At 43.0% G+C, this 24,195-nt stretch overlaps 1 protein-coding gene across 1 annotated transcript; it reads left to right on the forward strand.

The window, feature by feature from the left end:
* On the forward strand, positions 1,964-2,722 carry LOC109844299 (cytochrome P450 71A1-like). The gene has a single exon (XM_020413284.1). The coding sequence runs from the start codon at positions 1,999-2,001 to the stop codon at positions 2,605-2,607; it is 609 nt and encodes a 202-aa protein (XP_020268873.1). The 5' UTR covers positions 1,964-1,998; the 3' UTR covers positions 2,608-2,722.

Below are 24,195 nucleotides of genomic sequence, written 5' to 3' on the forward strand. Positions count from 1 at the left end.
GATGTTTGCATGGAGTGGCGCATATTTTACATGATGTGATATCCCAAAAACATACTTTCTCAAGTCCTAGTCAGGATGGTTGCGTCCAACTTGGTTACAAGCATTCCATTTCTTTCTTTTCAATAGAAGTTTGTTCTTTGCCTCTCTCTTGTCATGGAAATATGCAAAGGTCAATGAAATGCCAATTACTAGTTTCTTCCTAATGTGTTTCCATTGACTTACTACTATGTCGTAGTTATAAAGTCTTAATGCACAATGCCAGATTAGAGACCACATGCGGAAGCTCAAAGGCGATCATCCATTTTACGGTGCTACCATCCAAATCCACCCACTAACCATATCTTGATAAGACCACTAAAATTCTCGGATCGTCATAATGACCACCATTAAACTCGGCGGCGGAGCCACATATAAGTCAGAGGGTGCTAACTTTTGGAATCTACACTACTAATAAGTATTAGATTGGATAAAATAATCATAAACCCCTTAAAAGTATGAAATATGCATTACTAATAAGTACCTTTTTCAATTCTCCTTCTTATATTGTTTTATTTGTTTGTATGACTTTTTTCATTTAGATTTTATGATGTTATATCTTTGAATGAAAAAGCATACAAATTTGGTTTGAAGTTATATATTAGGAGGAACTTATGCTCATGTTACATCTTTGAATGAAAAAAATACATCAAGCCTTTAGTTTTATAGCATAGCTTATTCTCTTATAAATCATTGACATAAGCTTCAGCAGCTTTTGTTTGGGAGCCATCCCTTGCGCTCTAATGTCCTTGCTCGTGAGCACAGACCATCCAACTGACAAGACCCAGGAGTCAGAGAAGCAGCAACGTCGACTTCTTTCCTTCTCATTCAGTAACCTCCATCCAATCTATATTAACATCATAATCATCCAGGTTCTGCTTGTATTTTTCCACCTTAACCTTAAGGTAAGCGGCAACTTTTTTATACCAACAAGAGATCTGAGGATTCTCTATGCACTGGGGATGACACTACAAGAAATTACGTCTTTAACGAAGGGATTTCCCTTCGTTAAAGAGCTGAAAACCTTCGTTATTGTATGCTAACGACGGGGAAAAATCCCTTCGTCACCCGTTGTTGAAGCCCTCTTCGCTAAAGGGTCACGAAGGGATATACTACCCGTCGTTATAGAGTCTATAACGACGGAACATATTACCGTCGTTAATATTTACGACGGTAATTATTACCGTCGTTACCATCAGTAACGGGGATATTTTCCCGTCGTTACCATCAGTGACGGGATATTTTCCCGTCGTTACCATTAGTTACGAGGATATTTTTCCGTCGTTACCATTAGTTACGAGGATATTTTCCCGTCGTTACCATTAGTTACGGGGATATTTTCCCATCGTTGAAGACTAATTAATGACGGTTGGATACCGTCGTAAAAGTCCTCATAATGGGTAATTAGTAACCCATCAACGACGGTGATTTCCCTTCGTTGATGAACAAAATACGGTTTATAAAACCGTCATTATAGACTACAAATTTCTAATATACATCAATAATAATTTTTTCATTCATAGGCAACTATCATATTATTCTCAATCTGACATTAAGATTCACAACAAAAATATATTAAAAATACCCAATAATGAATAAGAGGGAAAACAAAAAATTCCATTCATTAATAACATCAATAAATAAAATTACACCATCCTCAAATATTCAATACTAATAACAAGAGTTAATATCCTAATCGTTCCAAAGAAAAATACATGAAACTATCTAAAACTAATTAAAATAAAAGTTTGTGGAAGACACATTCTTTCATCTCTAATCATCGTCAAATTAAAGAAGACTCGAGCTACCCCCCTCCTAATCTTGCATGGATAGCCTGAAAAATTTTAAAAAATCACATAATTAAGAAATATTCGATAATAAAATTGTACATATAGTACATGATGGTTCAACTGAAAAAGAAAAGTTTTATTACTAAACCTATGCAATTTGATATTATAGGACATGTTTTTAGCTGGGACAGACACAACATATACAGTAATTGAATGGGTGATGGCAGAGCTCATCAAGAATCCAGATGTAATGAAGAGAGTACAAGAAGAGGTTCGAGGAATTACTTTATGTAGAGGAGAGATCACAGAGGAAAGCATTGATAGAATGAAGTACTTGAAAGCAGTAATTAAAGAAACTCTACGGCTGCACCCTCCTGGTCCTTTGTTACTTCCTCGAGAAACAATGGAAGAAGTTGAACTACAAGGTTATCATATTCCGGCTGGAACTAGAGTCATTGTCAATGCTTGGGCAATTGGAAGGGATCCAAGATCATGGGATAAGCCTGAAGAATTTTATCCTGAAAGATTTATCAATTGCGACATTGATTTTAAAGGACAAGACTTTAAGCTTATACCCTTTGGTGCTGGAAGAAGAGGTTGTCCTGGAATTGAATTTGCTATGGCTACAATTGAAATCACTCTTGCTCGTCTCTTGGGTCACTTTGATTGGGAATCGGCTGATGAAATGCAAGGAGAAGTTCTAGATATGAGTGAGTCACCTGGACTTACTGCTCACAAGAGATCCAGTCTTGTTCTTGTTGCTAAATTGCCAATCACTTAGCTTAATACAAGTAACTTTAATGTCTTAAATTATCATCCTTCACTCTTGTAGTCCTATTGACATATGTAATAAGAAGTGGATATATATCTTCCTCAAACAGTTGTACTCTTGGATAGATGTTTGCATGGAGTGGCGCAATACTTTCTCAAGTCCTAGTCAGGATGGTTGCGTCCAACTTGGTTACAAGCATTCCATTTCTTTCTTTTCAATAGAAGTTTGTTCTTTGCCTCTCTCTTGTCATGGAAATATGCAAAGGTCAATGAAATGCCAATTACTAGCTATTTCTATTTCCTAATGTTGTAGTTATTAAGTCACCTTACTTGGAGGTAGAAATACTCAAATTTATTTCTTCACTTGGTCTTCTTTTCTAGTTGTTAATGCACAATGCCAGATTAGAGACCACATGCGGAAGCTCAAAGGCGATCATCCATTTTACGGTGCTACCATCCAAATCCACCCACTAACCATATCTTGATAAGACCACTAAAATTCTCGGATCGTCATAATGACCACCATTAAACTCGGCGGCGGAGCCACATATAAGTCAGAGGGTGCTAACTTTTGGAATCTACACTACTAATAAGTATTAGATTGGATAAAATAATCATAAACCCCTTAAAAGTATGAAATATGCATTACTAATAAGTACCTTTTTCAATTCTCCTTCTTATATTGTTTTATTTGTTTGTATGACTTTTTTCATTTAGATTTTATGATGTTATATCTTTGAATGAAAAAGCATACAAATTTGGTTTGAAGTTATATATTAGGAGGAACTTATGCTCATGTTACATCTTTGAATGAAAAAAATACATCAAGCCTTTAGTTTTATAGCATAGCTTATTCTCTTATAAATCATTGACATAAGCTTCAGCAGCTTTTGTTTGGGAGCCATCCCTTGCGCTCTAATGTCCTTGCTCGTGAGCACAGACCATCCAACTGACAAGACCCAGGAGTCAGAGAAGCAGCAACGTCGACTTCTTTCCTTCTCATTCAGTAACCTCCATCCAATCTATATTAACATCCAAATCATCTGTTAGTCTAAGTGTGTAGACCCAAAGCTGCAATCTAAAAGACGAAGAAAACAGTCAGAAGACTGTGCGGTCGACCGCAGTGGCAGATCCGGTCGACCGCGTGCACTGCAGGAGACTGAGAAGAAGTTTTCGCTCTGGCCGGTCGACCGGCGTGGTCGCTGCGGTCGACCGATATCGTGCACAAGACCCTGTAGGATTTCGTCGTTCTGACCGGTCGACCGACCTTGGCAAAGCGGTCGACCGCGACGCAGATTCGCTGTTTCCTATTTTATCTAGGAATCCTGTTCTGCTGGGGTTTGTTATAAATACCCAAACGTTTCTAGGGTTTGAAAAGAACATCAAAAAGAGAGCTTTTTGGCTGCTAAGAGAGAGAGAATCTCAGAGAGATTTACCCCTTGTTTGAGAGCTTGTATTTTCTTCTTCAATTAATAAAAAGATTGTGTGGTGTGGCTCCCGAGGACGTAGGCACGTTGCCGAACCTCGTTAAATCTGTGTGTTCATCTCCCTTACTATTTTTTTTGCAAGTTAGATCTTTATTTGTGGTTTTATTCCTACTTTTCTACTTTCAACACAAGGTCCGGAAGGGCAAGGGTTCGATTGATTGTTTCGAATCCCCAACAACTGGTATCAGAGCTTCGTTCAGCAATTTGTGTGAAAGCCATGGCAGAGGAAAGCAAATCAAAGATTGAGAAGTTCGACGGATCGGATTTCGCCTACTGGAAGTCGCAGATGGAGGACTATCTGTACCAGAAGGACTTGTATCGCCCGCTTCTGGGCAAGGAAAAGGGAAAGAAGACGACGGAGTCAGATGGTGATTGGGAGGTACTGGATAGGAAGGCTCTAGGGCAAATCCGGTTGTCGCTCGCCAAATCAGTAGCCCACAATATTCTGAAGGAGAAGACGACGGTGGGGCTTATGGAAGCGCTCGCGAAGATGTACGAGCAACCGTCGGCAGCAAACAAGGTGCATCTAGTCAAAACTCTTTTCAACCTCAAGATGGCAGAAGGACGGTCCTTCACGATGCACCTCAGCGAGTTCAACACGATTGTTGATCAACTTATCTCCGTGGACATCACGTTCGATGACGAAGTGCAGGCCCTTCTACTACTATCGCAGTTGCCGGATAGTTGGGCAGGTTGTGTGACGGCAATCAGCAATTCGGCGGGGAAAGAGAAGTTGAAGCTGAATGAGGTTGTTAGCATGATTCTATCCGAGGAGGTTAGAAGGAAATCGTCCGAATCAGAAGGTTCAGGTTCAGCCCTAAGTTTCGAGCAGAGAGGCAGAAGCCAGAAGAAAGGGAACCAGAACAGGAATCGGTCGAAATCAGTGAAGAAGAGGCCGAACTCGAAGGTTAGGTCTATCAAAGGGAAGTGTTGGAACTGCGGCCAGGAGGGCCATATGTCTTCGGTCTGTAAAGCACCAAAGAAGGATGCGGGTGAGCAGGAGGCTCATATCGTGCAGGATGCCTTGATCCTTGCTATGGATAGCGATTCTGATTCTTGGGTCATCGACTCAGGAGCTTCTTTCCACGCCACTGCTAATAGGAAACTACTTCAGAACTATGTAGCAGGGGACTTTGGTAAAGTATACTTGGGGGACAATGAACCTTGCAATATTGTTGGAAAGGGCGACGTTCAGATACAGATAAAGGGCTCTAAGTGGAACTTGAAGAACGTGAGACACGTGCCGAAGCTGAAGAGGAATCTTGTTTCGGTGGGACAGCTTGGAGCAGAAGGCTACGTTTCGACATTCACCGGGGATTCGTGGAGAATCTCCAACGGTACGATGATTGTTGCCCGAGGCAATAAAACAGGAACTCTCTACCTCACTTCACATGCGAGTGACACCCTCGCAATTGCAGCTGGCAAGGAGAGTACAGATCTGTGGCACAATAGGCTGGGGCACATGAGCGAGAAAGGGATGAAAATTCTACATTCACAAGGAAAGCTAACCGGGATCGACACCGTGGAAGTCGGGGTTTGTGAAGACTGCATCTTTGGGAAGCAGAAGAGGGTTAGTTTCCAGAAGGGTGGAAGGCCACCTAAGGCTCAGAAGCTAGAGTTGATTCATACAGATGTATGGGGCCCAGCCAGTGTGTCTTGGCTGTTCGAGATACTACGTCACCTTTATCGACGATCACTCGAGGAAGGTGTGGGTTTACTTCATGAAGCACAAGTCAGAGGTGTTCGAGATCTTCAAGAAGTGGAAGGCCATGGTCGAGAACGAGACAGAACTGAAGGTGAAGTGCTTGAGATCAGATAATGGTGGAGAATACGAGCTGGAGGAGTTCAAGAGGTTCTGTGCTACGAATGGGATTCGCTTAGAGAGGACTACTCCAGGGACGCCGCAGCAGAACGGCATTGCAGAGAGGATGAACAGGACCTTGACAGAGCGTGCGCGGAGCATGCGATTACATGCAGGTCTGCCTAAGACATTTTGGGCGGATGCGGTACATACAGCAGCTTACCTTATTAATCACGGGCCATCAGTTCCATTAGATTTTGGGATTCCAGAGGAGGTTTGGAGTGGAAAGAAGATAAATCTCTCACACTTGCGGGTATTTGGTTGCGTGGCTTATGTTCATATCAGTGACCATGTCAGGGACAAGCTAGAAGCTAAGTCACAGAAGTGCACATTCATTGGATACGGCATTGATGAGTTCGGGTATCGCCTTTGGGATGAGAAGAACAGGAAGATCATCAGGAGCCGGGATGTGATATTCAATGAGGAGGTGATGTACAAGGACAGGGACAATGCCAAGGATAGCCAAAGCAGTGGGAGCAGCACTACGGATACAGGTGGATCCGAGTACATGGATATAGAGGAACTTCCAGATAGGGGTGATGATGTTTGTTCTGAGCTGCAGAAGACCTCTTCCTTGAGCAGTTAGATGTGAAGACTGCCTTTCTTCATGGTGACTTGGATGAAGAAATCTACATGAAGCAGCCTGTTGGCTTCATTGAAGAAGGAAAGGAAGAGATGGTGTGCAAGCTCAAGAAGAGCTTATATGGTTTGAAACAGGCTCCGAGACAGTGGTATAAGAAGTTTGATAACTTCATGCAGAACAATGGCTACAGAAGATGCAATTCGGATCATTGCTGTTATTTCAAAAGGTTCGAGTCCAGCTTCATTATTTTGTTATTATATGTTGATGACATGTTGGTAGCAGGACCGTGTTTAGAAGAGATAAACAGTTTGAAGAGGCAGCTAGCAAAGGAATTTGCAATGAAGGATCTGGGTGCAGCGAAGCAGATTCTAGGGATGCGAATCAGTAGGGATGAAGCTGAAGGGACATTGAGTTTGAGCCAAGCTGAATACATTGAGAAGGTACTTCAGAGGTTCAACATGCAGAATGCTAAAGTTGTTAGCACACCCCTTGGAAGTCAGTTCAAGTTATCTGAGGAGCAATCGCCTAAGACAGATGCAGATAGAGAGCATATGAGCAGGGTGCCATATTCTTCGGCCATTGGGAGTCTCATGTACGCGATGGTTTGCACGAGGCCGGACATCGCCCATGCAGTGGGAGTTGTGAGCAGATTTGCAAGCAATCCAGGAAAGCAGCATTGGGAGGCCGTAAAGTGGATAATGCGGTACTTGAGGGGAACAACGAACAAGCCACTATGTTTCAGGAGGAAGGAGTTGGTGCTGCAGGGATACGTGGATGCGGACTTCGCCGGTGATCATGATACGAGGCGAAGCACCACGGGGTATGTTTATACCTTAGCGTCGACAGCAGTGAGCTGGGTCTCACGTCTGCAGAAGATTGTGACTTTGTCTACAACCGAGGCTGAGTATGTCGCGGTGACTGAAGCAAGCAAGGAGATGATCTGGTTGAACGGGTGCTTGGAAGAGTTGGATCTGAAGCAAGGGAGAGGAGTTCTTTATTGTGATAGCCAGAGCGCTATACATCTTGCCAAGAATCCAGTATATCATGCCAGAACGAAGCACATCGACGTTAAATACCATTTTATACGCTCGCTGATCGAGGACGGAAAGTTGCACTTAATGAAGATTTTGGGGAGTCAAAATCCGGCGGACATGTTGACGAAGGCAGTCACCATTGAGAAACTGGAGTTGTGCGCAACTTCAGTTGGCCTTCACGAGTAGAAGACGAAGGCGGAGCCACACTACGAGGATCGGCGCGATCGTCGGGATGTTAATTGAAGAAAGAATTTTTCGGGGGAAAAGATACATGCGAAGAAGGGGAGAGTTCGGGGGAACTCATTGCAGGCACTTTGGTCTCCAAGTGGGAGATTGTTAGTCTAAGTGTGTAGACCCAAAGCTGCAATCGAAAAGACGAAGAAAACAGTCAGAAGACTGTGCGGTCGACCGCAGTGGCAGAGCCGGTCGACCGCGTGCACTGCAGGAGACTGAGAAGAAGTTTTCGCTCTGGCCGGTCGACCGGCGTGGTCGCTGCGGTCGACCGATATCGTGCACAAGACCCTGTAGGATTTCGTCGTTCTGACCGGTCGACCGACCTTGGCAAAGCGGTCGACCGCGACGCAGATTCGCTGTTTCCTATTTTATCTAGGAATCCTGTTCTGCTGGGGTTTGTTATAAATACCCAAACGTTTCTAGGGTTTGTAAGACATCAAAAAGAGAGCTTTTTGGCTGCTAAGAGAGAGAGAATCTCAGAGAGATTTACCCCTTGTTTGAGAGCTTGTATTTTCTTCTTTAATTAATAGAAAGATTGTGTGGTGTGGCTCCCGAGGACGTAGGCACGTTGCCGAACCTCGTTAAATCTGTGTGTTCGTCTCTTTTTATGTTTTTTACAAGGTTAGATCTTTATTTATGGTTTATTCCTACTTTCCTACTTTTAACACAAGGTCCGGAAGGGCAAGGGTTCGATTGATTGTTTCGAATCCCCAACATCATCCAGGTTCTGCTTGTATTTTTCCACCTTAACCTTAATGTAAGCGACAACTTTTTTATATCAACAAGAGATCTGAGGATTCTCAATGCACTGGGGATGAAATTCATACTTGGAGGGAGTCAATGACGGATTGCCGATTTACATGACCCCTCTTCCATTGCTTCAAAACTCTAATCGGAATTTGAGCTCAGATTGATGTTTTGCTCCAAAATGCCCAAAATCCAGATTTGATTGTTGTTTTATACGAAACAACAAATAGGAAAGAATAAATCCTTTTTTGTGTTTTGAAACATTGCTACTACTTTACTTAACTTAATTTTTACTTAATTTATTTTTATTCTATATTCTCGGAGTCCATTCTCCAGGAAATTCAATCATGTTTCAATCATTTCTATATCCTATATATGACTTTAAAATTACTTTTATTTGATAATCTTAATTAAAAACCATATAGCTATTTCTACAATTATTTGAATTTTTTTTGAAAATCATATAAAGGCAATTCTTATTCGATATAGCTATTCCTGCAATTATTTTACTATTAAGAAGCCATTGGTTCGTGTACATATTGTTTATTAATCTACTATAACTATAGAGCATCCCATTCTTGTGAGCAACTGCATTCATCTAAGCGATCCACAAACGACGAAAGTCCCTCTTTTGCCTCTGCATAGGTATATGCATCTCTTTAACAAACCTAAGCTCCAATTAATCTAGCAATACGTAGATTTATGCTTCTGCATTACCCTACCGAAATGCTATTATACGTCTCCTACACTCTTTAATTTTTTCGCTATCAAATCCACATATATATATATATATATATATATATATATATATATATATATATATATATAATTAAGGGGCGTGCGGAGATTTTTCGGCTGGGTGCATTTGTGCGGCTACAGGAAAAAGACAGAGAGGAATAGTCTTGCGGCTACAGGAGCAGTTGAGGGAAGCAAGGAATTGTTTTTTCGGCTGTGATTTTTTCTTGTGGTTTGTGGTTGGGTTTTGTGCATCCTTTTGTGAGAGATATTTGTGAGGGATTTGAGAGTTTTGTATGAGGGTTTAGATTGAGAGTGATTGTAAACCCTAGTTGTATTCTCTCCCTCTATTAGTAGATCTCCCCCCTCCTTGCCCCGTGGACGTAGGCAATTTGCCGAACCACGTAAAAATTGGTTGTACTGCTTTTGTGTGATTTGTAATAGCTTTTAGGATCCCTCGACAGGTCAGTCCTAGAACTGATGAGAGGAAGAGCCGATATCTCACTTGGTTGAGATATCCGCTTCAGATTCTTGTCTCCTTGGTGAGACGGGAGTTCTTATTGCGATCTGACTCTCTTGTTGTGCTGCCGAAGTGCTGCCGAAATTTCCGCTGCGCGTAACAAGTGGTATCAGAGCCCAGATTTCAGATCTAGGGTTTTTTGGTGGAGGAAGTTTTTTTGTGTGAAGCTTGGTTCTTGGAGTTCTCGGCTTCGGTGGAGATAGCATTAGGAGTTGCCGTTGGAGATTTCGCTTTCCTCGTGTGGATAGGAGATCTATTTGGAATCCGATCCAGGGTTCAGTTGGGTGGTTCCTAATTTTTATCAAATTTGTTCTTTCTCTACAATTTGGAGTTAGTTCGCAATGGGAGAAGAAGGTGAAAGCAGCAAATCGATGGCGAGTACAATACAAGTTGGTTTTCAGAACACTAAGATTAGTGTGGTGAAGTATGACGGCAAAATCAACTTTGGTTTGTGGATGAGCGACGTACAGGATGCGCTCAATGCTCAGAATTTGGAAGAGACCATCATGGTCCACGAGAGGCCACCTAAATATGATGAGGCGGTATGGGAGAAGATGAATAGGAACGTTTGTGGGGTGATCAGGTCCTGTTTGGAACAGGAGCTGAAATAAGATGTGATTGGGATGATGTCTGCAATGAAGATGTGGGAAATTCTCAACAACAAGTATCTCACAAAGAGCGTTGAGAACAGGTTGCACTTGCTGCGAAGACTCTTCAGATTTCAGATGTCCAAAGGCACCTCGCTAGCGGCTCATGTACGCTTGTGGGGTGATCAGGTCCTGTTTGGAACAGGAGCTGAAGTATGATGTGATTGGGGTGACGTCTGCGATGAAGATGTGGGAAATTCTCAACAATAAGTACCTTACGAAGAGTGTTGAGAACCGATTGCACTTGCTGCGTAGGTTATTCAGATTCCAGATGTCCAGAGGCACCTCGCTTGCGGCTCATGTGAACAACTATACGAAGTTGTTGTCGGACTTGGCGAATGTTGATGAGAAGATATCGGATGAGTACAAGGCGATTATTTTGTTGGGCTCCTTACCGGATGAGGAGTATGATACCTTCGTGCTCACTTTGTTGAACGGGAGATCTTCTATCAGCTATAGTGAAGTGACTAACGCTTTGACGAACTACGATTTGAGGAGGAAGGATAAGGAGACTTCCCGCGCTAGTACTTCAGGAGAGGCCTTGTCGACGAGAGGTAGAAGCCCATATCCGAAAGGTGGTAATAGAGGAAGGTCAAAGTCTAGAGGCCGCCACCAATTAATAAAGAACCAATGTGCATTCTGCAAGGAGCAGGAACATTGGAAGAGAGACTGCCCGAAGCTCAAGGAGAAAGAGAATGGCAAGAAAAAGGGCCCGAAGGCCAATGAGGTGAATGTTGCGAAAGGCGATGATTCCGATGATTCGTGCTTTTCTCTACTGATTACTCCGGAGGTGAACCATGTGAATGCATCAGATTGGATGCTTGATTCCGGCGCTACCTTTCATGTGACCCCTAGGCGAGACTGGTTTGCATCTTTTGAGAAAGTCGACGGGGGCGTTGTTGTCATGGGAAATGATCAATCCTGTAGCGTTTGTGGGATAGGTACCGATAGGTACCGTACGGATTAGGATGCACGATGGAGTAGTCCGTGAGTTGAAGGAGGTGAGATTTGTTCCTCAACTGAAGAAAAATCTTATCTCAGTTGGAGCTTTGGAGGCGAAGGGATTCAAGGTGACTTTCGAAAACGCTGTAGCGAAGGTTACTAAGGGATCATTGGTGGTGATGAGGGGAGTCCGCAATCGGAATTTGTATTATCTGAAGGGAAGCACCGAGATTGGCCAGGTTGCTTCGGTTATTTCAGAAGCGGACATGAGCAGACTTTGGCACTATAGGTTGGGGCACACAGGTGAAAAGTCACTGCAGGCATTGTGCAAGCAGGGGCTATTGAAGGGAGCCAAGAGTGGGAAGATTGAGTTCTGTTAGCACTGTGTTCTTGGCAAGAAGACGAAGGTAAAGTTCGGGGACTGCTATTCATCAGACGAGGGGCATCCTGGACTACGTGCATACAGACGTTTGGGGTCCTACCAAGACTGCATCACTTGGTGGTAGACATTGGTTCGTCACTTTTGTAGATGACTATTCTAGGCGTTGTTGGGTGTACACCATGACGAAGAAGAGTGAAGTCCTAGATTTGTTTGTGGAGTGGAAAAAGAGATTGGAACTGCAGACTGGGAGAAAGATCAAGACGTTGCGATCCGACAACGGTGGTGAGTATACTTCTGACCCCTTTCAGCAGCTATGTCGAGACAAGGGCATAGAGAGACACTTCACAGTTAGTCATACACCGCAGCAAAATGGGGTGGCAGAGAGATTGAATCGGTCTTTACTGGAGAAGATCCGATGTTTATTGTCGCAGAGTGGTTTGGAGAAGATCTTTTGGACTGAGACACTTACATATGCGAGCCACCTCATTAATAGGCTGCCTTCATCTGCGATTGAGGGGAAAACCCCTATGGAGAAGTGGTCGGGAGAGCCAACACGAGATTATGACCAGCTTAAGGTATTCGGGTGCCCTGCATTCTATCATGTGAGAACAGATAAATTAGAACCTCGAGCTAGGAAGGCCATATTTGTAGGATTCAAGCGTGGTGTCAAGGGATACAAGCTTTGGGATCCAGTTAATAAGAAGATTGTGCTAAGTAGGGACGTCACGTTTGATGAGGCTTCTATCTTGAAGCTTCCCAGCTCTCATCAGGTGGAGAACAACCCGACGTAGGAGATATCGCAGGTGGTGGAGATCGATGCAGCTCCACATTGTCCAGATGGTACAATATCCATGCAGGTGCCGACTGAGGTGACGCCAGGCGAGCACGACGGTGACACGGAGGATACGAGTACAAATATGCAGGATCAGGGACCGTCGGCTCAGGTTCAGGATTCTATTGCGGCACGAAGACAGAGGAGAGACATACGGGTGCCAGCACGGTATGCCGACACAGTTGCATATGCACTTCCGGTGGAGAGTATCGATGAGATGGTGCCTACTACTTTCAGAGAGGCCGAGCAGAGTTCGGAGGCTGATTCGTGGCAGGTGGCTATGCAGGAGGAGATGGAGTCTCTTCACAAGAACGATACATGGAAGCTTGTAGAGCTTCCAAAGGGGCGGAAGGCGATTGGGTGCAAGTGGGTGTACACGAAGAAGGAGGGCATTGAGGGCACTCCAGTGAGGTTCAAGGCTAGGTTGGTTGCGAAGGGCTATGCACAGGAGGAAGGTATTGACTATAATGAGGTTTTCTCTCCGGTGGTGAAGCATTCTTCGATTCGGATTTTGCTAGCTTTGGTGGCACAGTATGGTTTGGAGTTAGATCAGTTGGATGTGAAGACGACATTTCTTCATGGTGATCTTGATGAAGAAATATATATGACTCAGCCATTGGGATTCCGAGCTGCAGGGAAAGATAAGTTGGTTTGCAAACTGAAGAAATCGCTATACGGTTTGAAGCAGTCTCCTCGACAGTGGTATAGGCGATTCGATGGTTTTATGATTGGTCATTCGTACACTCGGAGCCAGTTTGATCCTTGCGTATATTTTCGCAAGTTGAAAGGAGGTGCGTACATTTATTTGTTGCTCTATGTCGATGACATGTTGGTTGCCTCTATTTCTAGGTCGGCTATAGATGAGTTGAAAGCTCAGCTTTCAAATGAGTTTGAGATGAAGGACTTGGGCGAGGCGAAGCGTATTTTAGGGATGGAAATCGGCAGAGACAAGAAGAAGGGCAGAATTTGTTTGACACAAGTGGCTTATTTGAAGAAGGTTCTACAGCGATTCCATGTTAGCATGGATACGAAGCCAGTTGGTGTACCTTTGGGAGCCCATTTGAAGCTTTCAGCTGGTCTTTCACCAAAGTCAGTTGAAGATCGAGAGTTGATGTCGAAGATTCCATATGCGAGCGCGGTTGGGAGCTTGATGTACGCGATGGTATGTACGAAGCCGGATTTGTCACAGGCGGTAAGCATGGTTTCGAGATACATGCATGATCCAGGAGTGGGTCATTGGGACGCCGTGAAATGGATTTTGAGGTACATTCGAGGTACGCTCAATATTGGTTTAGTTTATGAGCGGGACACTAAAGGTGGGCAGTTATGCATTGGCTATGTTGATTCGGATTATGCCGAGGATTTGGATAAATGCCGGTCTACTACGGGGTATGTGTTCACTTTGACCCGTGCGCCGGTATGTTGGAGATGCACCTTACAGTCGACGGTGGCTTTGTCTACGACGGAGGCAGAGTATATGGCAGTTACGGAGGCTGTGAAGGAGGCTATTTGGCTTCGAGGATTTTTAGAGGAACTTGGTATATCGCAGAGGTCCGTCACTATTCATTGTGATAGTATGAGTGCTATCTATTTGGTGAAGAATCAGGTTTTTCATGCGAGAACGAAACACATTGACGTTCGTTATCACTTCGTTCGGGATGTTCTTGAAGATGGCGATGTGGAAATTATGAAAGTCCATACGAAGGATAATCCGGCGGATATGCTCACTAAGGTGGTTCCGAGCAACAAGTTTGATCATTGTCGAAACTTGTTGCACATTCGTGATTGTTGAGGCCGTTGGCGGCCATTTAAGTGAACTACGTTCGGCTTGATTCCTTGGGCAAGAGGATACGTAGGCAGTCTTTCAGATGCAGCCGGTTTGGATTAGTTGATGGGGGGTGAGATTGTTTGGGCTCTCGTTCGGGTTCTCGACTTGTTGTGGATTGAGTTCGTACTGGACACAATAAGTTGGGACATTTGGATGCTATGGTGTCGGCTCAGTTTTGGAAAACTTCACCGAGGTGGAGAATTGTGAACGAAGTGGGAGTGGGGCCACCCACGTGAGGCAAACTTCACGTGAAGCAATCACACGTGAAGACTGAACCCGAATTACCAGGCCCACCCGACAATCAGCCTATATATGTTATTCGTTTCCTAGGGCAGTGTGGGAAAAAGGAGGAGATTTGTGAACTTTGGGCAGCCGCAATTGAGGTGCAAGGAACTTTGATTTTTCGGCTGTGATTTTTCTTCTCGGCTTTGGTGAAAACGCACAGCAAAGAGTTTTGTGCCGCTGCGGAACAGAAGCAAACAGCAGAGGCTTTTGTGCTTTTGTAGAGAGATATTGTGAGGGATTTGAGAGTTTGTTTGAGGGTTTAGTTTGTGAGTGATTGTAAACCCTATTTGTAATCTCTCCCTCTATTAGTAGATCTCCCCCCTCCTTGCCCCGTGGACGTAGGCAATTTGTCGAACCACGTAAAAATTGATTGTACTGCTTTTGTGTGATTTGTAATAGCTTTTTAGGTTCCCTCGACGCGCAGTCCTAGAGCTGACGAGAGGTATATATATATATAACCCTTATATAAAGCTGTAAGTTAAATCTCTCCATCTCATCATAATTTCAGGTTGTGATGCGAAGATGATGGTGGTGTGTGTGGTAAGGTCAAATATTGTTTTGTCTAGCTAACAAATATTTCATATAACAATTATAGAAACTAGACTTTTGGGGCATGTACAAACATATATACGTGCATCACAAAGGAAATACAGAGGAATATACAAAATTATTTTAAATCTCTAATTATTTTTTGATTGTGGACTGGACTTTATATTACTTTGGAAGCCGAAAGGCTCCATAAAGCTTTTCCTCTATAGCACAGTTGCTGTTCTTTGGGTTGCTAAGTACAAAAGTAGCTGCTCAGTCAACACCTTTCCTCGTCGTTCTAATCGCTCTTCTAGTTTTTACCTTTTCCTTTCATAGGTTCTGCAAAAACCGCTATGAACCTGCATTTGTGAAATATCCATTATAAGTAAGTGTGAATCATAATATTCTTATTGCCTATCATTTATATGAAAAACTTTTTTTAGACTGTTTTTAAGTGATGATATCTTTCAAGATCCTTTTTGCTATCTCGTCCTTTTTATGGTCAAAGACTTTGGGGAAGCAGAGGTTGCAGGCTGACTCTACTTAAATTATTATGTTCTCTTCCTATTTTCAAATTTTGGGATATGTTTGCATCAATTTTCCTCTCTTTGCTTCTGAAAATATTCAAGATTTTTTTTGTTGGTAATGTCACGTCTGATTTTACCCTTTAAAATATGCTCCAATTGTTAATTATTCAGTTTTCATTTCTCAACTTAGAGGCATACTAGAGTACTATGACAGTGCATGTAATACCCCAACCCTTGAGAGGGTGATGTGATTAGTATTAATAGATTTAATTGGAATACTCATACCATCAAGATGCATCTTCTTTTCGGAAACCCAACTCTTAGAAACTCCAAAGTTAAGCGTGCTTGGCCTGGAGAAATTCTAGGATGGGTGACCCCCTGGGAAGTTTTCCTGGGAGCACGTGAGTGAGGACAAAACGTGCTGAAAAGACCTAGGATGGGTGACCCCCTGGGAAGTTTTCCTGGGAGCACGTGAGTGAGGACAAAACGTGCTGAAAAGATATGTGGTGGTTTGTGAGGCCAGTCCATCAGATTTTATAACGCCTCGCCCTAACGCCCCGCCCCGGAATCCCGGAGTCGGTACGCTACTAGAACAATCAAATCTATAAGGTTGGTATGATTTGATTTATTTGTACGTAAAACTCTTTATTTGATTGTTTTAATATGTTTCTTTGAACAGAAGTGATAGCATTTGCTTTCAAGGTCAGATCGACATTATTGTTGCTGAAGAGTAGCTTTTAGCTATGATTGATCGACATTATTGTTGCTGGAGATTGTAGTATCTGTGTATTTCACTCTAGGGGATCTCGTGTTGAGTTAAATTAGAAGAAATTTTATGTTGTGATGTAGCTGGTTATCTCCTTTTGTGATAGTTATTGTCTCCTTCACTCTGAGAATGAAATTTTTGACTCAAATTTGGAGATGGGTCAGTTAAATTTTTTGTAAACTGTAATTGCATTTTAATCTTATTTTCAGAGCTCTTGCAACAAGTATATTTCTTTTCAAAAAGATGATGCTTGATGGGTTTTAGCTATTTTGTTGTAAACCTGTGCATATTCTCTTTATTTACTTGTGTTAAATTCTTTGTTGTTAGTTCTTAGTTTAGATTATTCATGTGTCTAAAGAGCTGCATCGATGTGGGCTCCTAAAAATAAATCAAACTGAGTCTGTTGGGGATTCGAAACAATCAAATCGAACCCTTGCCCTTCCGGACCTTGTGTTAAAAGTAGAAAAGAAGGAAAATTCACCTCAAATAAAGATAAAAAACTTGCAGAAATAATAAAGGAGACGAACACACAGATTTAACGAGGTTCGGCAATGCGCCTACGTCCTCGGGAGCCACACCACACAATTTTTTTGATTAATTAAAGAAGAAATACAAGTTCTCAAACTAGAGTTTTATCTCTCTGAGATTTTCTCTTTTTCTGCTGTTAAAAACTCTCTTTTTTCATGTACATCTAAGCCCTAAAAACATTTAGGTATATATAGAGTCCTGAAAGAAACAGAATCTAAAACAGTTTAGGAAACTGTTTGGCTGCGTCGCGGTCGATCGTGACGGTCGACTGCACAGGTATCACGGTCGACCGTGACGGTTGACCGAACCACTTTCCCGAGAGCAGAAAACATTATAGTATTAGCACGGTCGACTGCCATGGTCGACCGAACTAATTCCCGAGACCAAAAATCCCTATAGGGTTGGCGCGGTCGACCACGACGGTCGACTGCCTTCAGCTATAGCCTTTTGTCAGCTTCTGTACACGTTCGCGGTCGACCGTGCAGGTGTCCTCCTATTTTTCTCGATTTTCTCCCTTGTTTTGATTCCAGCTTCGACTTTAACTTTGGGTCTACACTTTAGACTAACAATCTCTCACTTGGAGACCAAAGTGCCATCAGCGAGTTCACCCAAACTCTCCCCTTCTTTACATGTATCTTCTCCTCCCTGGAAAAAATCATTTCTTCAATCAACAATATCCCGACGATCTCGCCAATCCTCGTAATGTGGCTCCGCCTTTCTCTTCTACTCATGAAGGCCAACTGAAGTTACGCACAACTCTAGTTTCTCAATGGTGACTGCCTTCGTCAACATGTCCGTTGGATTTTGATTCCCCAAAATCTTCATTAAGTATAACTTTTCGTCTTCAACTAGTGAGCATATAAAATGATATTTGACGTTGATGTGCTTCGTTCTGGCATTATATACTGGATTCTTGACAAAATATATAGTGCTCTAACTATCACAATAAAGAACTCCTCTCCCTTGCTTCAGATCCAACTCTTCAAAGCACCCATTCAACGAGATCATTTCCTTGCTTGCTTCGGTCACCGCGACATACTCAGCCTCGGTTGTAGATAAAGTCACAATCTTCTGTAGACATGAGACTCAACTCACTGCTGTCGACGCTAAGGTATAAACATACCCCGTGGTGCTTCGTCTCGTATCATGATCACCGGCGAAGTCCGCATCGACGTATCCCTACAGCACCAACTCCTTCCTCCTGAAACATAGTGGCTTGTTCATTGTCCCTCTCAAGTACTGCAATATCCACTTCATGGCCTTCCAATGCTGTTTTCCTGGATTGTTAGCAAACATGCTCACAACTCCCACTTCATGGGTGATGACTGGCCTCGTGCAAACCATCGCGTACATGAGACTCCCAATGGCCGAAGAATATGACACCCTGCTCATATGCTCTCTATCTGCATCTGTCTTAGGTGATTGATCCTCAGATAGCTTGAACTGACTTTCAAGGGGCGTGCTAACAACTTTAGCATTCTGCATGTTAAACCTCTGAAATACCTTCTCAATGTATTCAGCTTGGCTCAATCTCAACGTCCCTTCAGCTTCATCCCTACTGATTCGCATCCCTGTTTTACTGCACCCAGATCGTTCATTACAAACTCCTTTGCTAGCTTCTTCTTCAAACTGTTTATACCTTCTAAACACGGTCCTGCTACCAACATGTCATCAACATATAATAACAAGATAATAAAGCTGGACTCGAACCTTTTGAAATAACAGCAATGATCTGAATTGCATCTTCTGTAGCCATTATTTTGCATAAAGTTATCAAACTTCTTGTACCATTGTCTCGGAGCCTATTTCAAACCATATAAGCTCTTCTTGAGCTTGCACACCATCTCTTCTTTTCCTTCTTTAATATAGCCAACATGCTGCGTCATGTAGATTTTTTTATCCAAGTCACCATGAAAAATGATAGTCTTCATATCTAACTGCTCAAGAAAGAGGTCTTCTGCAGCTACCAAGCTTAACACCACTCTGATGGTTGTGAGCTTCACAACAGGGGAAAATATCTCCATGTAGTCCACTCCTTCACGCTGTTAAAACCCCTTCACTACTAATATGGTCTTGAATCTCTTGCTTCCATACTCTCCTGCTTGACCCGGTAGACCCAGTTGTTGTGTAAGGCCTTCTTCTGTGTAGGTAGATGAGCTAACTCTTATGTCTCATTAGTGAGTAGAGAATTCATCTCCTCCAGCATCGCATGCTCCCACTGCTGAGATTCACTCACTTGCATTGCCTCTTCATAGCACTCTGGTTCACTGCTCTCTGTCAATAATAAGTAACCAAGAGATAAAAGATATCTGGGATTTGGTTTGGGTACCCTGGATAACCTCCTAAGATTCACACCTGGGTAGTTTCTTCTGCACCTGGAGGCTCCTCCGTTCTTTGGTCAGCACAAACATCATCACCCCTATATGGAAGTTCCTCTAAATCCATGTACTCGAATCCACCTACATCCGAAGTGCTTCTCCCACTGCTTTAGCTATCATTGGTATTTTTTCTATTCTTGTACATCACCTCCTCATTGAATATCACGTCCCTGCTTCTGATGATCTTCCTATTCTTCTCATCCCAAAGACGATACCCGAACTCATCAATACCGTATCCAATGAATGTGCACTTCTGTGACTTAGCTTCTAGCTTGTCCCTGACATGGTCATTGATATGAACATAAGCCGCGCAACCAAATACCCACAAGTGTGAGAGATTTATCTTCTTTCCACTCCAAAACTCCTTTGGAATCCCAAAATCCAATAGAACTGATGGCCCATGATTAATAAGCTAAGCTGTCGTATGCACCGTATCCGCTCAAAATGTCTTAGGTAGACCTGCATGTAATCGCATACTCCTGGCACGCTCTGTCAAGGTTCTATTCATCCTCTCTGCAATGTCGTTCTGCTACGGCGTCCCTAGAGTAGTCCTCTCTAAACGAATACCATTTGTAGCACAGAACCTCTTGAACTCCTCCAGCTTGTATTCTCTATCATTATCTGATCTCAGACACTTCACCTTCAGATCTGTCTCGTTCTCCACCATAGCCTTCCACTCCTTGAAGACTCCGAACACCTCTGACTTGTACTTCATAAAGTAGACCCACACCTTTCTCGAGTGATCGTCGATGAAGGTGATATAATATCTTAAACCGCCAAAAGAAGACATACTGGCTGGACCCCATACATCTGTATTAATCAACTCTAGCTTCTGAACCTTAGGTGGTCTTCCACCCTTCTGGAAACTAACCCTCTTTTACTTCCCAAAAATACAATCTTCACAATCCTCGACTTCCACGGAGTCGATCCCGGTTAGCTTTCCCTGTGAATGTAAGATCTTCATCCCCTTTTCGCTTATGTTCCTAAGCCTGTTGTGCCACAGATCTGTACTCTCTTTGCCACCTGTAATTGCGAGGGTATCACTCGCATATAAGGTGAAGTAGAGAGTTCCTAGTCTGTTGCCTCGAGCAACAATCATCGTATCATTGGAGATTCTCCACGAATCCCCTGTGAATGTCAAAACATAGCCTTCTGGTCCAAGTTGTCCCACCGAAACAAGATTCCTCTTCAGCTTCGACACGTGTCTCACGTTCTCCAATGTCCACTTAGAGCACTTTATCTGAATCTATACTGCACCCTTTCCAATAATATTACAAGGCTCTGTTTGTTGGAAATTTTGTAATAAGAAAAATGAATGAAAGAAATGTATTTGATTTTATTCTCTCTAACTGCTTAGAAAAAGAATGTTTACAAATCTCTCAACTCTCGATTACAATTGGATTTCCTGATTACAAAAGAGAAGAGAATGATCTAGATTCTCCCCTTTGTTTAAAACTGGGTTCTTCACGGTGGCGATGAGATGCCTCCCTCGAATGCTCGCGTCGAGTTTGCTTCTGCGTTGACGACCGACGTCTTATTTCACTGGAACGATGAATCTTCTCGCTCACGATTTGACGTTATGGAGAAACTTTGCGTGGCAAGTTTTAGAACTGGGCTTGATGGAGATGTGATTGATCTTAACCGCGTAATTGGTTAGACCAGCCAGGATCTCTTCTTTGCTGCCAAAAAAGAAAGATGAAAGATCTAGGCGACCCGACCCCTGAACTGAATTTGATTTTAGTTATTTATAGGGATTAAGGGGGTGTTAACGCACCTCCTTAATTCGCATCCTAAGTGGGGATCAATGGGATGTAAACCCGCTCCTTAAATCACTCCTGATTGGAGTTGTGATCCCCTGCAAATCGTGAAAACGGTTTTGAAACTGCTTAGCTCGTGGTTTGAACGAGTCACAATGCAAATCCGCGTTCGTGGTTGATTCTGTGTTGAACCTGCTAGTGTCTGGAAGCTTGAACCAGTGTCTGGAAGCTGCTTGCGGCATCCTTGTTGGAATCAGCGTTTGGCGGGCTTGAATCTGCGTTTGGCAGCCGATGAAGCTGCGTTTGGCACGGATGAACAGCTGCGTTTTGCGGCTTGGAAGGCTGCGTTTGCGGCCGAACATGAGCTGCGTTGGCGGCCGAATCTGAGCTGCGTTTGCAGCTTTTGGAGCTGCGTTTGCGGCCGAACATGAGCTGCGTTGGCGGCCGAATCTGAGCTGCGTTTGTAGCTTTTGGAGCTGCGTTTGAGCTGCGTTCGTGGCTATGAACGCGGCGCATCTTGATGCTGTTATGCGGGGAGGACTTCCACGTCTTGATTTGAAGAGACCGTCGATTTGTAGTCTCTTTCTGTCGAAGTGTTGCAAAGATCATCATTTTGTAATCTTTACTTTAGCTCTCTGATATGTGAGAGTCGTCAGATTGTAACTCCCGATGTTGATTGTGAAGGCTGTTTGATTAGAGCTTCCATCAATTGTTGTGAAGGTCGTCTACGTGAAAGTCTTCAAATTGTAACCTTCTGGAAGTCGTCAGAGTGTAACTTCCATCATCGGTGTTTTGATGGGGATCAGCTATCTATTGTGATTTTTAGACAGCCTACAGAACCCCCTCCAAAGTTTTCGAAAGTTCGCGGTTGACTGGGACGAATTTTCGGAATACTTTGGATCTCAACTCTGATCTTGGAGCTGTTGATTCTTTGTCACAAAGGAGTTGTTCTCTGCACTCGCTTCGAAGGTAGCTTGGTTGAAGGGATTTGTCACGTAGGACCTGTGTGAAGGTATGCGCCATAATCCTGCTTCTGGACTGTGGGGGTGGCCCCTGCATTTTGAATTTGGAACACGGGTGTGACCTCGGCGTTCGGTTTTTGGAACACGGGTGTGACCTCAACGTTTTGACTTAAGACATGGAAGTGGCTTCCGTGCATTTTTGACTAAGTCTTTGAGACTTGTCTTTGGCTCATCTGTTTTAAGTCTCGGCTCACATCCATTAAGCTGATGGACCTACAAACGTGCATAGGATTTTTGGCAAACCCTCAGCCATCAACGGATTTGATAAGCCTTTACCGACTACCGTTTGAGTCGGGCTAGCATGAGGATTGTCTAAGTCCGTTCCACATGTACCATTGTGCTAAGAGAATGAACCCTCTTAGACTTAATGCTATGATTTTGAATACATAGATTTTGTCATTTTCACGGGAAAAGACTAACCGGCAGCATGTGTTAGATGCAGACTTATCTCTATTTAGGGATCGAGATAAAGTCCCCCATGCGTGTAAGGCATGGATTCAGAGATTATTAATTTAATGATAATCACTTGTTGAATACGTGGACTTTGTCATTGTTTCTTCCTGTGTTACTGAAAGAAAGTTAGAAACGCCAGAGGTGTAATATTAACTTGGCATGAATTTTCACTTAGAGTGAAATTCAGAAATTTTCTTTATTATCACCAGGATAATTCCAGAAAATAATTAATCCGCTGGGGATTTTATAATAAAAACTTGCTATTCTTGTTGGAAAATGATTAACAAGTTCACTAGGGGGTTTGACTGTTAGAGGTGTGATGTTAACCTAACAGTATTTTTATGGACCTATCGCTCCGTTGATGAGAGTCGATAAGTGGAAAGTGTTACGATCGGAGCAACTTTGAGGACCTATCGCTCTATTGACGAGAGTCGATAAGTTGATTTTGTCAGAGGTGTTTGATATTAACGTGACAAGAGAATGTTGCGATCGGAGCAACTTTGAGGACCTATCGCTCTATTGACGAGAGTCGATAAGTTGATTTTGTCAGAGGTGTTTGATATTAACGTGACAAGAGAATGTTGCGATCGGAGCAACTTTGAGGACCTATCGCTCTATTGACGAGAGTCGATAAGTTGATTTTGTCAGAGGTGTTTGATATTAACGTGACAAGAGAATGTTGCGATCGGAGCAACTTTGCGATAAATATTGATGCTTGTGATTTGAACAAGATTTTGAAGACTTAGCATCTTGCTGGGGAAGATTGCGATTTGAGCAATTTTGAGGACTTATAATCCTATTGTCAAGGATTGATAAGTTGATTGTTGTCAGAGGTATATTGTTAACGTGACAAATTAGGAGTGATGCAAGTTGAATGCATACTCTGTGGCGGTGATGATTGTCAGAAGTGTACTGTTAACTCGACGATGTGAAAGATTCGTTACTCTTAATCCAGTGGATCCTAAGTAACCAACCCCCAGTCTAGATTAAGACTTAGCAGGGGAATAAAAATAGGTAGACAAGACACATCGCCTAGTGAGGCACTATCCATGAAGTCGGAATAGAGTCACATCACCAGGTAGGCCATTATCTGATGAGTTTGACTATCAGAGGTAACTGTTACCGTGATAGTTTTTTGTGGACCCACCATCCTACTTGAATAGGATTGGCAGGAGAATTTAGAGGAAAAGGACTATCAGAGGTGACGGTTAACGTGATAGTTTTGGTGGACCCGCCATCCTACTTGAAGAGGATTGGTGGGGGGATTTGGAGGAAAAGGACTATCAGATGTAATTATTAACGTGATAGTTTTGATGGATCCGTCATCCTATCGAAGAGGATTGGTGGGGGAATTTGGAGGAAAAGGACTATCAGAGGTGACGGTTAACGTGATAGTTTTGGTGGACCCGCCATCCTACTTGAAGAGGATTGGTGGGGGAATTTAGAGGAAAATGACTATCAGAGGTGATCATTAACGTGATAGTTTTGATCGACCCGCCATCCTACTTGAAGAGGATTGGTG

Source organism: Asparagus officinalis, chromosome 1, assembly GCF_001876935.1.
Source record: "Asparagus officinalis chromosome 1, Aspof.V1, whole genome shotgun sequence".
Lineage (NCBI taxonomy): Eukaryota > Viridiplantae > Streptophyta > Magnoliopsida > Asparagales > Asparagaceae > Asparagus > Asparagus officinalis.

Coding starts and splice junctions, on each gene's coding strand:
- LOC109844299 (XM_020413284.1), top strand. CDS start 1,999: ATGTTTTTAGCTGGGACAGACACAACATATACAGTAATTGAATGGGTG.